Source organism: Astyanax mexicanus, chromosome 24 (genome assembly GCF_023375975.1).
Source record: "Astyanax mexicanus isolate ESR-SI-001 chromosome 24, AstMex3_surface, whole genome shotgun sequence".
Lineage (NCBI taxonomy): Eukaryota > Metazoa > Chordata > Actinopteri > Characiformes > Acestrorhamphidae > Astyanax > Astyanax mexicanus.
In genome coordinates, this window is record NC_064431.1 from 28,519,447 (window position 1) to 28,536,853 (window position 17,407).

Below are 17,407 nucleotides of genomic sequence, written 5' to 3' on the forward strand. Positions count from 1 at the left end.
TTATTTTGTGAACAAACCTTCTGGTGTTAAACAAAGCAGAATATGTTTGTTGCTTTAGTATATTTTAAATAGTGTCAAAAATAATCAGTAAAACAAGTGTGGCAACTTTTAACTACTAACTGTATATGAAGTCACTGACTGTATAAAAGTCCTGCTTAACGTCAGTATCATTATACAAATATTTTTTTTATAAAAGACAATAAAATCTGTAATTTTACATTTTATGTAACAGTATATATGTATATGTATATATATATGTATATATGTTTATTTATTTCCCAAATGTATACTTAAATACTTATAAAGATTTTTCCTTTTGTATTTTTTTCATTAGTTAGGTAGGAACCAAAAAACAAGAGTCCCGGGTCTGTTTTTTTCTTCGGAGCAGTTTCACGAGGCCGCTTCCTTCCCTGTTGAAACAAGCAGACTCACTGTTCAGCTGCAGGTTTGTGCTTTAAACTTTAAAAATGGGTAAACTTATTAGACGGTGTGTTTGTGTGCAGTGTTTCTGACATCCCCCGGCTCCACTGAGCGGACTCTGAGCGCTGCATCAGGCCGGGGTTGGTGTAAGTAGAGCTGGAGAAGCTAGCGCGGTGACTGGGGCTGCTACTGGAGCTGGGAGTTGTGGGGTTAGCGCGCTAGGCTACACCGGCTTCCCCGCCTGTATTTAACCGCAGAGCGGCCAGAAACATCGGGGATCTGCGCCTGGGGCTTGTGCAGATCTGTGTACAGTGACTTTACTTAATAAAACAACTCAAATTTGCTGTAAATACATTATAAACGCTCATGAATGAAGTGATGATTTAGCTAGCTAGCTAGCTAACTAACTAACTAGCAAGTGCTTTGAGTACTGCTGCTTGAATGGGAATGAGCACGCTGTGTGACTGATAGAGCGTTCAGCCAATCGGATGCCAGGAAATCCTCCGGGACCCCGCCCCCGTTTCTAAATCATCCAATCATCTGCTGAGATAGCGTACCCTGATAGGTTAAATAACCGCACGGCGCCATACCGCTTTCCTAGCTTCAGTGTAAACTAGTCAGTAAAGTTACTGCAGTTAATTCTCAGTTTTAAAACTTTCTAACGCCTGTGTTTCTGCCCCATTCTAGACATTTCTTATTCAGGATGTTCCTGACGAGATCAGAATACGACAGGTAAGATCTTACACAGCTTTAAAAGTTACTTTCACTTTCTGTTTGAACTGTTATTAGGTGCAGAGTCATTGTGAACAGCAGGAGCACGTCTGTTAACTACAGTACCAGTCAAAAGTCCATTAATATTCGTTCTTTATTTGTATGTTTTACTACATTGTAGATTAATATTAAAGACTATGAAGGATCAGAGTGAGCACTTGTAAAACTCCAACTTGAAGACAGTTGGAGAATTTATTCCAGGTTCTACCTCATAAATCTGTCAGAGTGAATCAGTCAAGAGTGGGCAAATTTGCTACCAAATCAAAAGGTTTTTCTACTTTGAAGAATATATGCATGAAAAACATTTTGGCTTGTTTAACAATTTTACATTTACTTTATTACTACATATTTATTCCTTTATACTTTTAATGTCTTCAATGTTAATCTACAATGTAGAAAATAATAACAATAAAGAGGATCTATTCAATTAGAAGGTGTGTGTGTCCAAACTTTTGACTGGTAGAATATGTCTTATTTATCATAACATGAAACGTGTTTCTGTTTTCAGAGGCGTGAACACTTTCTCTCCCGAGGGAAGACTTTTCCAAGTGGAGTATGCGATTGAAGCTATTAAGGTATTTATACAGTTTTTTTGTGTGTGTGTGATTGTTTTTGCAAATAGCTTTTATAGTTGTATGATATTACTGTTTTTTTCACATGCTCTTAAAAGTAGTTAATAATTTTTCGGATGTAGTTAGTTTCACAGGTGGAAATAGGATATCAGATTAATATCCAATTTGACTTTGCCACCTTTTCTTCTTTTATTTTATGTCATTTTTTTATTTTTTTTTTTATTACAATAATTTCTGTTGCCTCCCTCAGTGTGCAAAACTAATATGTTGTGACCTGCATAAGTTATGATATTAGAATTATGTCATGGGTGTATGTGAGGCATGTGCATTTTATTTATTTATTTTTTTAAATAACAATAACAATGCCTCAACTTTGCTAGGTTGAAGACAAGCAAATGCATCCTCCACCCCACATGAAGGCATCCATAGTCTCATTCTTTAAACTGCTGTTGATACAAAAAAGTGCTGTATCTCTGGTTGCTGATGGCAAGCAGCCAGATTCAGAAGATTTATATTCGTTTTAAAATGTACCTTTATCCCCGCCAAATTTCAAAGTAATAAAAAGTCTTATACTTTCATTGTATTTTCGTTAGTTGGAGTGGAGCAGAAATTGTAGCTTTCTAATGCTGTTAGAAACATTAACTCAAAATTGTCTAACATGTATTGCAGCTAGGGTCTACGGCCATTGGCATCCAGACGTCAGAAGGAGTATGTCTTGCTGTGGAGAAGAGAATCACCTCGCCGCTGATGGAGCCCAGCAGTATCGAGAAGATCGTGGAGATTGACACTCACATCGGTACGGCAGCCACTGTACAGTTGTGTTGATTCTATTCAGCAGCTTCAGTGCTTTCTGTCTATGTGATTGTGTATCAGAAGCTGTGGCGATATGTTACTCATTGTATGCAATTTGATGACTCAGTTATAGTTAGGATAGTCAGTGTTTGTGAAAAATGTCTAATGTTATTTTATTCTCAGGTTGTGCTATGAGTGGATTGATAGCTGATGCCAAAACGCTTATCGACAAAGCACGGGTGGAAACACAGGTCGGTTTATTTCTTTTTGGATATAATCTTACTTAATTTTTGATTTCTTGTTCTGATAATATGTTTTGCTGTCAGTTTTTGTATTGTGTCTCTGGTGTTGCTGACATTTTTCCTTCCAACTGCAGAACCACTGGTTCACCTACAACGAGACGATGACGGTAGAAAGTGTGACTCAGGCGGTGTCTAACCTGGCTCTTCAGTTTGGAGAGGAGGACGCAGACCCTGGTGCCATGGTAAGTAAGACATGGTACAGGGCCAATCACGGGGCAATCACACTAGGGATGCACCAGTATGGGAGTTCTGGGCCGATGCTGATATCTGTTCTTATACATGTATATATCTGCCAATGTCGATATACATATTTATAACTTAGAAAGACTAGACACCCTGGTAAAATGTTATAAACTTTAAAACTAATAATATCAATTAAAAATAGCTTTTTTAGTTTATTTTTTTAAGTAGTGACACTAGTTTTGGCCAGGTTTAGTAGCAAGAGCAGTGTTGCTTGGTTCTTTTCTGGCATACAATGAACATGTCTCCAAGTATTAGTTTAATATATTGGCCAAATCGGTCAATGTTTCTAATACAAGCAGTTATTGGCTGATACCGATATAATTCTGGTATCATTGTGCATCCCTAGATCACACTCTACAACTTATCTTGACACTGTCAAGACATTATAAAGTACTAAGTCACTTAAGATACATGATATTTTATCTGTTTTAGTGTTTCCATTTATTTGTTTATTTTGCAGGGACAGTGCTTATTAATCAGCAGTGAATAAATTCTGTAAAAGAATCAGAGTTAGTGCTAGGGGCTATTTTTCATCAGTTGTTCCTTGGCCAGTTCTTACAAATGACAATCTAAAATAAAAACAATTGATCAAAATATCACATTTAAGACAATACAAAGTGTTGCATTGCACAGACACTTTATATATTTCATTGTTTGCTAGGGTTGTGCAATAAATCATATTTGTATCGCCATCGTCATGAGTTTTCATGATAAGCATGTTGAAAAAGCTACAATAATGTGCAGATGAACAAATGTAGCAAAACATTTATATTGAAATATCCAACATCGTAATTCATCCCATTACACACCCATTTTTTGTCCATATTGTGCATTACTACTGAGCACTGTACAGTAACACTTTATCATACAAATAAATTATTTAATAAATAATAGTTTTTTAGTATTGCGTATTCACATGAGTGTTCACATTGTTAAAAAGGCTGAACACACAAACTGAAGCAGTTTTAAACACTGATAAATCGCAAAACACACTGCCTGTGTATAAAGGCTTAAACTCCATGTGTGTGCATCACTGGCTGTTGGTATGCAGCAGTAGTTGCATGCATGTTTAATGTATGTATTTTTTTTTCCCTCTTGCTCAGAGCCGTCCCTTTGGTGTCGCCTTGCTTTTTGGAGGTGTGGATGAAAAAGGACCCCAACTGTAAGCATACAGTCAGCCCAGGAAATCTGTTCCTAATATATTTGATGTTTCTTATTTATGATTTACTACTATCATTTTTATGTTTAACAGGTACCATATGGACCCCTCAGGCACGTTCGTGCAGTGTGACGCCCGAGCTATTGGATCTGCGTCTGAGGGCGCTCAGAGCTCTCTGCAGGAAGTCTATCACAAGGTACAAATACTATATACCAAACAAACTTTAATTTATATTTTAAGTTTTTTATACTAATGATGTATGTTGCTTAAAACTATAATTTTAAGGGATGGAAATAGTTGAGAGCATTAAATGGATTTATGAAATAACTAATGTTTGGGTGGAGGAACATGCCCTATGTCCCGCCTCTTATCCAGCTCTCCATAAATACCATCTATTTGAATTTACGTACCTTATGTCAAGTCTTCACACCCCTCCACCATCCCATCTGCCCCTTTTAATTCTTATCTTTATCAGAGTTCTGAGCTTGCAAATCAAGGAACGTATGCTAGCTCCATATTCCACCTTCAACAACGTACTGTAAATGTACTGTATATCAGCATAAATAAATAAAAAAAAATATATAAATCGTCTGACCTTAGTATTAAACAATACCAGGTTTACAACGCCAATCATTTAAAAAAAAAAAATTGTAATATGTCATCAGGCTCTGTCAAATTAGCAAATTATGGAATGAGGTTGTGGCCAAACCTGTTAACGTGGTTAGACTGTGTTTAAAAAGAAGAAGTAAAAAATTAACAATTAAAGTTTCCAGATTAACCACAAGCATTAATATTGACCAGCACTATTCAAAATTAATGTAATCTAACCAAAGTACATTATGTATTATGTACGTATCAATTTAGTCACATAATTGTTTTGTCTGCATCTGTAATACTAATATTTTGCCCATAGTCTGTGCCCCTGATAGCAGCTACTCTTTTAAAAGCTCTTTTTAAAATCTGACAGGCACTTTACTCTTGCAGAGGTCAGTGAAGCGAATCTCCCGGGAGCTAATGTAACCCTGGGCTGAGGTTATAAGATGGACAAGGGGCCCTTTTATACCCACTCCACCCACCTAACCATTTCCAGTACAACATACTTCCCCAGTTTAACTTGGGTCACCACATCATTCATATGACTCTGCAATCTAATAAACATTCAGCGGCCTTCGGATCAGCAGGGCTGTTTTCGGCTGCAGATAAATAGAGACTGATAGCTGCATTTCCTCCCCCACCCATGTTATTTTTTAAAACAGGAAAGTCAGATTTTAGTCACAAATAGCTGTGGTGAAGGAGCAAAAGCAGCAGGAAAGGGGCAAATAGGCAAATATTACTTGTGTTTGGGGAATAATCACGTAGCTAATGCTAACTGTTGCTGAAACACAATGTCCAGGGTGAAACGGGTTTGTTACAGCGTACTGTATTTTATGGAAGCCCATTTCCATCATTGAAGTCATAATGATGAGGCACAAAGTAAGCATAATTATGAGATGACTTATTTTTTCAGGATTATGACTTGAGTAAGTCATTATTAAGACATGTATGACCAAGTTTGGAACTTGACTGGCCTGCACAGAGTCCTGACTTGAATCAAATAAAACTCCGTTGGGTTGGGATAAAAGCGGAGACTGTGAGCCAGGTCTTCTTGTACTCACCTCACAAACGCTTCTGGAAGAATGGTCAAAAATTCCCATAAACTCACTCCTAAACCTTGTAGAAAGCCTTTCCACAAGATTCAAAGCTATTATAGATGCAAAGGATGGTCCAACATCATATGGATGAACTCTATGGATTTAGAAGGGGATGTCACTCAAGTTGCTTTTGATTATATACTGTGTATTGTGCTCATCTCAGAATAGACAGCTCTGGAAAAGAAATAAGATACTACTTAAAAATGTGTTTCTTTGATTTTACCAAATTGAAAACCTCTGGAATATAGTCAAGTGGAAGATGGATGATCACAAGCCATCAAACCAAACTGAACTGCTTGAATTTTTGCACCAGGAGTGGCGTAAAGTTATCCAAAAGCAGTGTGTAAGACTGGTGGAGGAGAACACGCCAAGATGCATGAAGTGTAATTAAAAACCAGAGTTGTTCCACCAAATATTGATTTCTGAACTCTTAAAACTTTATGAATATGAACTTGTTGTCTTTGCATTATTTGAGGTCAAAAAGCTCTGCATCTTTTTTGTTATTACAGTTATTTCTCGTTTTCTACAAATAAATGCTCTAAATGATTATGTTAATATTTATTTATTTGGAATTTAGGTAAAACATGTTGTCCGTAGTTTATAGAATAAAACAACAATGTTCTTACTCAAATATATACCTATAAATAGCAAAATCAGAGAAACTGATTCAGAAGCAAAATGCCCTCTTGCATCTTCTATTTAACAGTGTTCTCTGAAATTACTGTTTTATGGCCCGGTCATTTACTTTGCTTACTTTTACTTGTTTTCTTTTCCAGTCCATGACATTAAAAGAAGCCATCAAGTCTTCCCTCACCATCCTAAAACAGGTTATGGAGGAGAAGCTGAACGCTACTAACATTGAGGTAATCCACAACCTAGTCTCAAACTCAGGTTCTTGTTTTACAGTGTAAACAGAATGTACCATATCAGTTGTATGTGGCTGTTATCAGTTTGTTATTCAGTTATATTTGTATTGAGTCTCTGGTTGTCCTTGTGGCATTTCTTATCATGTCAATGGAAAACTGAAAAAAAAAACTTGTTTTTCTGCTAAATTCTGGTTAGCAGTTGTAAAGCTATCCAGTTGCCCACACTGGAGACTGTGAGAAGATTAATTTAAATATTTTTATGGTAAATACACTGCTTGGCCAAAAAAAGTTGCCGCCTGTTTCTTTAAGTAAGTAAATGATGTGGGGTTGATTCTGCAGTTGTTCAGGTCTAGGTTCAGCAACAGTATGTGCTGAAAGAATAAGTTCAGCTGACTACCTGAATATACTGAATATAGACCAGATTATTCCATCAATGGATTTGATTTTTTCTTCCCTGATGGCACGGCCATATTCCAAGATGACAATGTCAGGATTCAAGGGGCTGGAATTGTGAAAGAGTGCAGAGGGTTCAGGGAGCATGAGATCATCATTTTCACCCATGGATTGAGAGAGAGTTCACCACAGAGTCCAGACCTTAACCTCATTGAGAATCTTTGGGATGTGCTGGATGGAGAAGAGCTGCTTTGTGCAGTGGTCAGACTCTACCATCATCAATGCTGCTGCAAGATCTTGGTGAAAAATTAATGCAACACTGGATTGAAATAAATCTCGTAACATTGCAGAAGCTTATCGAATCAATGCCACAATGAATATGTGCAGCAATCAAAGCTAAAGACGGTCCAACAAAATATTAGTGTGTGTGACCACTTTATCATGCTAGGGGGGGTCCTACATGATATATAATAATAGTTCTTGTTCCATGATTTTTGTCCTGTCTGTGTCTTTTCTTGAGATTGAATGAATGCTTATTATAGATCATGTACAGTATAGAGTACACAAAGATGAAGCATGGGTATTTCCATTCATGTGACAGTTTTGATCTTCTCTTGAAAACGTTTTTACGTATGATGTACTTTTCCAATCACAATTAATCATTAAAAAAGGGATTATGACTTAAAAAGGCTGTTTAGAAAACCTGTTTCTAATCTCAGTATCCTTGTGATTATTCTCTTTCCCCAGCTTGCCACAATAGAGCCAGGCAAGACCTTCCACATGTACACAAAAGAGGAACTTGAGGACGTCATTAAGGACATCTAGAGCTCTTATGTGCAGGTCCGACTGATGTTCCGTTGGAGAATCCTCATGCAGCTCTGTGCAAATTGTCACCGAGTAACAGCCAACCTACTAGCAGCCTGGCTGCGTTTTGAAGGTTTGCCTGTTCAGACCACAGTACACAATTTATACTGTTTTCTTTTCCTTTTCTTTCTTCTGTCAATCCAGAATTGTTTCTACAGTTCTGTACAGGCAACAGAACATCAGTACTTGTAGGGGAGTGGAAAAAATAATAAATGGGGAGGGTGGGAGGTAGGTTTTTTTTGTTACAAATCAATACCTTAATAAACTGTTGTATTCTGAAAGAACTGAGTGTTGTTTGAATTCTCTGCCTAAGAGTGTTTCTTTTTCCCTAGCCTGGATACCTCAGGCATTTTTAAAAGCTATGAAATATATTTTTTTATCGCATTTTACCTTCGTTTGATCTATAATATTAAAACAAGAAATGATCCAATGTTTCTATTTGGGCACAATTTGGTATAGGACATATAGGACTGTTTATTTTAGAGTTACATTTTATAAAGTTTCATACTGAAAGTCTTTCATTTGCTATTAATGCTGCAATTAATGTTATATCTATTTTTTCAGGTATTATTTTATTATATTTTTTTGTATTGTCTGTTCTAATTCTTTAACTGTTAAGCCATTATATATAATCATAATACCCTGCTTTATTTCCTTAATTATATATATATCTTTTAATTGAGTCATTTTATTTTTGAGTCATTGTTTGTCCTTTATATTTAATTACAAAATCTAAAACCATTATTTTACAATAAGGTATTGTATTTCTAAGAAACCATTTTTCCCCTTCCAGTTAAGATTTTTCCTAGCCATTCAGCTTGCCTGTAAATTGCACCTGCAGTGATCTTAAACAGCAATTTATTTTATCTCAAGGTTTATTGGCCCACACCACCTTCTTTCTTCCTTTTCTTTCTTTTTGCCAATTCACTAGTGGAACCCCAGAGGAACATTTTTTTTTTTCATTTAAATATCGAAACAACTTTTTTGTGAGAGATTTATATGATATGAATAACATTTTTGATAAGATAAAATATTTGTTTTTATTATATGTTTCTGTGACTTAAAACTTTTTTAAATGTCTTTTTCTATCTCTTTCCCTTTTTTTCCCAATTTGCTTCGGTGCATTTTTTAAATCAAAATATAAACCTAACAATTTAACTCTTCACATTCTTGTACATCGATTGGGAATTACTTTTATTATTATTTACTACCTATAAGCTCTCAGATATATTTTTATTTGGAGGCCTCTTTTAGTTAGTTCTTTAGTACATTGTGGCCCTGTTATGTGTAGTGGGCCCTTTGTCCTCTTTAACAGGGCGGAGAATAGGTCGGTTCCGCCCCAGCCAATCAGATCCCTCAGACCGAGCACGAGGAGGCGGTGGCTAACCCACTTTCAGAGCACTACTTTCAGCAGAGCAAGCTGCGTGAAACTGACGCGGCTCTTATCCAATGAAATACGGGGGGCGGCGTAGAGCGACCAATCACGTTCGCGACGCTCAGGGAATGGGCGGTTTGAAGCGACCAATCAGTGCGCGCACTGCCTGAGCTCGCGCATCAGTGTACACACACATACATACACACGGAGCGGGCAGCGGGTGGCTGTAGTTTAAAGAGATGAGCGGCGGCGGGGCTGAGTGACCGTTAGGTGCGTGGCTGAGATGTGCGGGGCTGTGCGGTGTTCGGAGTGAATAATTACACAGCTTTATCGTAGTTTAGAGTAAATATGAGAGCCGTGTGCCGCTGTGTGACGGTGTTGTTGTTCTCCGCGGTTCTGTGTGTGGATTTTGAGGGCGGAGTGCGGCTCGGTCGGGGGTCCCGGGCTACTTTCGTGAAGAGCCGGACACGGAGCTCCACTCCCGGCGTTAGACCGGGGTCTGACCCGCTGCCCGTCGGCCCCGGGAGGGTGAAGAGGAGCGAGGGTTCCGCCGCGGACTCGTGCGGCTCCCTGCGGGGCTATGGGTCCAGACTAAAGGACAACACGCACACTGTGAGTGCTGTTTACTCAGCTTTACCCTGCTGGAGCAGCTGAGCTTCACACTGTTAAACTAAGCTATCTGAACTAAACCTGCTTTCTGTTTAATTCAACTTTCAGTAAAACTTTAGCTAACGTTACTGGAATAAGAGTAGTTACTTCAGTCTTTACCACAGTAAAAAGCATTGTTAAAAGGCCTTAAATGAGTCTAAAAGCATAAAGTTTAGTGTCAATTGATTAAAAAAATAATCTGATAAATCACAACAATATTCTGAGATATACTGTGATTAATCACACTTGTTCTTAAGACGCAAACAAGTTTTTTTTTATAGTGGATATTTAAATGTAACTAAAAGAATGAACATAAGAAATGTAAAATGCAATAATATTTATATTAGTGGTGTCAATTAACTCTTTCAGACCCTGCATCCGTTACTGTGGATATCATGTATTTTCTTTATTTCTTTATTTTCTTTTATAAATTTTCTTTGCATTGTTTATCCATTTTCTCCTCAGTTTACACGGCCACTTACCCAACTCACTCATTGGGACTCATTAGTATTGCCCCAACACCAGGAGGGTGAAGGCTATCACATGCCTCCTCTGATACATGTGAAGTCAGCCACAACCTCTTTTTGAACTGTAGCATCACAGTGCACTCGGAGGAAAGCGCAGCGACTCTTGTGCTGATCGACATCAACCTAGGAGTGATGTGGGAAAAGAACGCCATCTACCCACCCAGACAGAGCAAGGCCAATTGTGCTCTCTCAGGGCTCTGGTAGCTTATGGCAAGCTGCATGAACAGGATTCAAACCGGCGATCTCCTGATCATAGTGGCAGTGCTTCCCCCGCTGGACCCCTCACGACCAAAGAGCTGTTGTCCATCAGAACAGACCACAAACCATCCAATGAAAAGGTTTATAAAGCAATGAAACAGTAGCTTTGCCATATCCACTGGAAAAACAGTAGTACTAGAGCCAATGAGGGAAAGTAACAGCTATTTTTCCTAATTTAATGTGATTTAGAACACTTTTCATTCATGCACAGCCTTCTAACATTAGACAGAACATCATCACATCACATTTGTAGGTTTGCAAACTGTCTGCCACAATTGGTGCTGCTAATTAAAGAACTTGTGACTGTCTTTCACCAACATTTGCTGATTGTATGGAATAGTGTTGTGTGATTTGGTCATTTGCTTGTTCTTGTTTACAGAGCCAGGGTATGTATGAACATTAATATCAAACTTGGGGATGAGGTGGTGATCCTTTAATGTCCTCACTTCACTAATGCGCTTTTATTGCTGAATGCAATCAGGTCCTCATAGCAGTGCTTCCAAATCTAGAAGAAATCTCTCTTCTTGTCCAGTCTTGATGTCAAAGTCTAGGTTCCACATGTCTTAACTTGCCTATTTAGCCTAGGTTGTCTTCTAACTCCATTTTTACCATAGGCATTCCTCTGATTTAGAGCTTTTAGCAGATGTAGTACATGATCTATCGCATTATGCATAACCGACATCACTTGGCATGATCCATACATCTCTACAGGCTGCATCTCAAGTGACTCCCTGCTCCCTGCATATTTCACTGTATAGGTCATTAAATAATGCCTCCTCCACCCAAGCAGTAATATGGGCCATTTGGGCCATTTGGTGTTCAGCTATAAATGCTGGAGTTGTCTGTGGTGGAAAGAAATGCAAGGAAATGCACTATAACTTGCAGCTAACTCATCAGATACTAAGAAATCCTGCATTCCATTGATAAGATCTGTCCATATGGTGGCATATTGTTTTGTGTCTTGAACACTGATAAAATTCCAGGCCCCGAAAGCATCTCTGTCCTTGGTATGTTTGTTTTTTCAGTCTAGGAACATGTATATGGTAGTATATCATATGTGCTCTAATCAGTTTTAGGTTTGTAGTCTTGGGAAAATCCACTGCCTTACACAGTTTAGTGTTTTTTTTTTTTTTTTCAATAGTTAAACAGAACCTACTCAGCAGACAGGGAACACAGTACAGATGGCCCAGTGCCAAAAATGTGTAGGAATGTCAAACTGGGTCTTACCGAACCACAGCTTTGCAAAGATTAATGTTTGATTTTTTAGCAGTTATTTAAAAAAAAAAAAGTAATGCTTTGTGTAAAATGTAAAATCAAGTCATTTGATGCAGTCCTGTTGGTGTATTCATTAGGAATACACTAAGTATTTAGTATCAGAAAATGGCAAAAATATATATAAATAAATAAATAAAATAATAAGAATGAGCAGATTAAACTATGTAGCTAACTTTGTTTTTTACCCAAAGGCACAGACTGAATTTCTCTGTGTAAACTTCAATTTAGCTATATATCTAGCTACATGTGACATGAATAGCACTACTGTGGTGAATATCTGACTAAAATTGCTCTGCAATGGTAGCTGAGGTAGCTAGTTAACTAAATATGTGCCAAATACATTGTTTATTTTATTATTTTAATTTATGGTAGTTTAATTATTGTGTTTTTTGTTTACCACTTTGAGCCAAGGAGATTGCAAAAACTTATCTCAACAGATCTGACTTGAGAAACACATCTGTTTGTGCATTTTATGGACGTTTATGGGGACATATCTGAAATGAACAGTACATTTAGAAATGTTAGGTGTTTACATGCCACATCAAACTAAAATTAGTTTTTTTTTTATCACATGTCCTCTGTAATTCCACTAATGTGTTAAACGGCGACTGTTGTTTGGCATTATTAGTTTAGGCTTTCAGGGTCAAACCTTTAAAAGAGCCAGAACCTTCAGAGATAAATAGAATTTATAACTAAAGTACAAAAGAAGTGTAATCTAGGCCTTGACACACTACTTAAAGTGTTTGTGTGACATAAGGAATCAGGTCATTCTGCTTTATTATGGCTGCACTTAGTGCTGGAGACACATAACAGGATTTAAGGAATGAAGCAGTTCTATAAATTTTGTAACAAATTATGTGTAAAAAGGTGTGAAAAATTCCTAAGATGCTAAAGCTAAACTAGGGTCAGGTATTTTTTTGCTAATCTAAAACTGAGGCCAGGTCTGGGGTCATTATATCTTTTTTCCCAGGAGTTGGTATTAGCTCAATACCAAAATACCATTTGTACAATGAGGCCATTGAAACTCTGTGGCACCTCTGACTGACACTTCTGCCAAAAGGGAGCAAAACCATGGTGCAAATGTGTGAACAGGTGAGAGGAAACATGGAAGTGTGAAAATGCAAAAACTCAGACCTCTAAGTCTCCACATAAGCCTGATCTTTAACTAGGGGGCAGTTTCCCAGACAGTGATTATGTCTAGTCTTGTATACAGCTCTGGAAAAAAATAAATAACACTTTCGTTTGTAAATTAGTTTTTTTTTTTGCATAAACTGAGAAATGGCTGAAGTAACAAAAAAGATGCAGAGCTTTTAGATCTTAAAACAAGTTGATATTCATAAAGTTTTAAGAGTTCAGAAATCAATATTTGGTGCAATAACCCTTGTTTTTAATCACAGTTTTCATGCATCTTGGCATGTTTTTCTCCATCAGTCTTACACACTACTTATGGATAACTTAATGGCACTCCTGGTGCAAAAATACAAGCAGTTCAGCTTGGTTTGATGACTTGTGATCATAAATTTGGTAAAATTGAAAGAAAAAGAAACTCATCATTTTAAGTGGTCTCTTATAGAGCGGTATCTTAAATACATTTGAATTGAGAATACTCAAATATCCGTGATACCTACTCAGAACCGATCGGCTGGAGAACCAACATGTGAAACATTATTCTCATCATATGTCATATATATATGTATAGTTTGTATGTTAATATTTTGTGCATCAACCTGCCAAACTATACACACTATTAAGATTACAGTAGTATATGCTTCATAGTATTGGTATGTAGAGGGAATGCGTTTAGTCTGCAACTAGGCCAAAACCCTGTCTGGCAAACTCGGTCTCTAAATGTTTACCTGTAATATAAAAGTCTTTTAAAACTTTATTGGAACTTTCCTTTTCAGTCTCTTTCTCATTTATCTCTCTCTTCACTCATTCTCATTCTATTTCTGTCTCTTTCTCTCATGTTTCTCATGTTGATTCAATTAGCCAAAATTCTTCCTCTCCTGACCTTTTGCTGAGCGGAGATTGCATTAATAGCGCAGGCTTTGTGAGAAAACGAGGATGAGCGTCCTCGCTGCCAAGTGAACTCTAAACCGAGCGCGTCTCTGTTTGTTGAAACAGCGCTGGAGCTAGGTGCTTTATTACTCCAGGCAAATCCAGAACTTTCTGCATGAAAGCAGGGGGAAGTTTAGCGCAGCGGCACTGATCATTGCCGAGTGGAAGCGGAGCCAGTTTATGGTCTGGCTGTTGGTGTGCATTGCCTTGTGTTCTTTCTGGCAGAGATGAATGGCAGGCTGAGAATTTTTTGAAGCTGTGGAATGGGCCTGAATGTAGAATGTAGAGAAGGTATTTGCCAAAGAGGAGCAAACCTAGATCAACACAAGGTTTTTTTTTTTTGCTGGTGCGCTTCACTGTCCATACTTTAAAGTGGACAGTGGGAGCTGGGGAAAAGCTAAACATCAGCTGAAGTAACCATATTTCCAGTAGGTCATAGTAAGCCTATTAACCATTCTCAGTGAGTTTGAGATTATCAAGATAATCAAGTAAATGTTTCTTTTTTTTTTCTCCAAATTAAAGACTACAGGGCACTGTAGCATAAGCTGTGATATGTGCACTTAATACCATCGTATATACTCATTTGCCTCCATTTTTAATGGCCGTAAATTTGGGGATTTGTGAGGATTAAAGGCCCTCTCTGGTGAAAATGGTAAATTGCACCGAGCATGCAGGAGAAGAATCATTTTAAACTGTACGGGTGTGATGTGGTCTCCTTTCAGAGTGGACAAATCCAATTCCAGGTTAGTCAGATAGAGGGATTGTGAGAGAGCACGCTCAGTCAGAACTGAAGTCTGAATTTTGCCCTTCCGAAGTCTCCATTGTTCCACCAACAAGCTCACGTTCAGTAAAACTGAGCCGGATCCTCTTTTAGAGGCTGTACGTGTGACGCAAGTACGTAAAGACGCGTGGCATGGCCAGAAGAACTCCAGCAAAAAGCGACCCGACACCCCAGTTTTTAGAATTAAAATATTAGGCTTAGCAGGGATGGTCATTCCAGCACACTGGTACAATATACACTATTTTATCCCTTCTCCACTTAGAAATGCGTCTGCTTTCAGTTTAGAAACAAAATAATACACACTGCATGGCAAATGGTGCAGTACTTGGCATATATCCAAAATCTATATCACAATACAGGATTATTTGGACAGGATTAGCTTTACTTAGGAGGTGGAGTACTGTCATTTTACTACAGGATGTCTGTAAAATATATGACCAGTTCAAACAAGATAAGATGGGAGTGGTTACTTGATTTACGCATTTCCATCACCTCTAGAAAAGCATGATTATAATAAGTCAGGGTTGGACGATATAGTGAAAAATATATCATGATATATTTCTTAAGCTGCCAGAAGTGGTGTGCTCCTGAGGTGTGTTTTGCCTCATCTTCCAAATTTGGATGAGGTTTGTCTTCTTGAGTGCCTCTGTACTTGAAAAAAATGACGAAAATCTCCCTTTTCCACAGGATATGGAAGAATAGATGCCAATATGTTGATTCACACAGAATTATTATAACCTGTGGTTATTTTTATGGCTCATTTTGAACACTGACTGGTACATTTATACACGAGTAAAATCATTGGAAAGGTCTGGTAATAATCACATCATCTCCATATGTAAAACTAATCCCATCCAAATAAGGCTATATACTGGCATTAAGGCCATGACTTCATGACTTCCCATATTGTGGGAAAAAGATCACTGTAAGAATTGCACCCTGCTATAACTCTGATCTGATCTGTTCTGTTCGGGTCTCCTTGATGCATCAGATTCACTCCCTGATTGTTCTGCACTCCTGGAGGTGCTATTCAGAAGTTGCACACACTTCTGTGAACATGGCCATCGTGTAATAGCCTTGCCTAGAAGTCTGGTTCTCTTTTCTTTTGCCACTTCAGGCTTTTGCTTTCTAAGATATGGATCTTTTGAGCTAGTTGAGGCCCTATGGACATCAGCAGCGAGCCAAAGGAAACTCATAATTTTACAATGCACGGCAAGTACAATCTCTTGAGGATCTCTGTAAAGAATTAGTAGAATATTGCTCAACTATGCATCTACTCTTTCCTGTGACTAAAGTAACAAAACTTTTTAATCCATGACATTATTGTGGTGCAATATGTTGAGTCCAGTCCCCACAGCTGCTTGCTGGAATCCAGCTTTACCAAGAACTTTTAAAGGATTTCTTAAAACAGCTTTGTTTTTTTCCACTGAAAAATGAACCGTACAGAACCTCACACGCTGCTTCCCCGACATTACCTAAAATGTGCAAACATGCAGTAGCGATGTGTAAGAGTGCCGAAATCTGCCTCCCAATATTTCCTCCTGCCCTGTGGAATTTATGACCTGAGAGACGAACCGAAAGCTTTGAACGCTCTCACAGTGCAGCCTTTCAACAAGCGACCAGGTTGTTTTGTCTCTGAAGTGATTGTGTACCCATATAAGTACACATTCTGGGACTGGAGACTTGTTGTTGTTGGAGTTGTTCATTAGTAGAGTTCAGTAGTAGTCATGGAGTCAGAGATGCTCTTTTACAGAATGTTCGGGATATGTTTTCTAAAACTCTCTGGACCTTAAGCATCAGTCATGCCAGTGGGGAATGTTTCATGTTCATCCAACTAAAACACAAACACATTGCTATCCAGGCTGCTGTTCCTTCTCTTGGATTTTTGTTTTCGCATTTCTATATTATTGCCAGCACACCTGTCTAAGTGTGACTCACTTTGGGAAAGGCCTTCTTGAATTCTTTCTCGCCTGCTTGCCTTCTCTCTCTCCAAACCTCTGAAACCTCTGGATGATGTTTTTTGAGGGGGAAGTATGTACAGGAGGAGGAAGAAGAAAAGGCTCTTCTGTGAAGATCAGTGCTGTGGTGCTTCTAGGAACTGTGGACCAGAAGAAGCAGAAGAATGAGGATCCTCCTATTATTTGTATTCACTGGACGAAAAAAAAGATCTGAGAGTGGGGGGTGGTAGAAAGGAGAAAGGAAGGAGGAAGATTAAGAGAAGAGAAACACTTCATTCTGTTTTTTTCAAGTGTTTTTGAGACTCATGTTAGTTTTTTTTTATCTCCATTTAGTTGTTAATTTTAGTTATTAATATACGTACAATCCTGCATTTTAGGACTAGAGCACGTTCCAAAAAAGTTGGAATGTAAGCAATTTAGGTCTGCTAATGAGATAAAAAAAAAAAACTAAATA

At 38.0% G+C, this 17,407-nt stretch overlaps 2 protein-coding genes across 2 annotated transcripts in view; both read left to right on the forward strand.

Moving 5' to 3' along the window:
- Window positions 1-338: 338 nt before the first annotated feature.
- On the forward strand, window positions 339-8,357 carry psma5 (proteasome 20S subunit alpha 5). Its single transcript, XM_007254542.4, has 10 exons — window positions 339-445; window positions 1,108-1,152; window positions 1,700-1,766; window positions 2,433-2,559; window positions 2,739-2,806; window positions 2,932-3,039; window positions 4,204-4,262; window positions 4,353-4,455; window positions 6,727-6,813; window positions 7,957-8,357. Exons 2-10 carry the CDS (start codon window positions 1,124-1,126, stop codon window positions 8,032-8,034), a joined length of 726 nt encoding a protein of 241 aa, XP_007254604.1. The 5' UTR covers window positions 339-445; window positions 1,108-1,123; the 3' UTR covers window positions 8,035-8,357.
- Window positions 8,358-9,638: 1,281 nt separating this feature from the next.
- The window catches only part of sort1a (sortilin 1a), a 36,909-nt gene continuing 29,140 nt past the window's right edge, over window positions 9,639-17,407 (forward strand). Inside the window, exon 1 of the mRNA XM_022682393.2 lies at window positions 9,639-10,060. Coding sequence (XP_022538114.2) covers window positions 9,797-10,060 — 264 coding nt within the window. The 5' untranslated portion in view covers window positions 9,639-9,796. The remainder of the gene's footprint in view (window positions 10,061-17,407) is intronic.

What these genes read in the sequence shown, in the direction of transcription:
- psma5 (XM_007254542.4), top strand. Translation starts at nt 1,124, where the DNA reads ATGTTCCTGACGAGATCAGAATACGACAG. An exon ending in GGAGATTGACACTCACATCG is followed by an intron (nt 2,560 to 2,738) that starts GTACGGCAGCCA and finishes TTTTATTCTCAG; the next exon opens with GTTGTGCTATGAGTGGATTG. An exon ending in TGAACGCTACTAACATTGAG is followed by an intron (nt 6,814 to 7,956) that starts GTAATCCACAAC and finishes CTCTTTCCCCAG; the next exon opens with CTTGCCACAATAGAGCCAGG.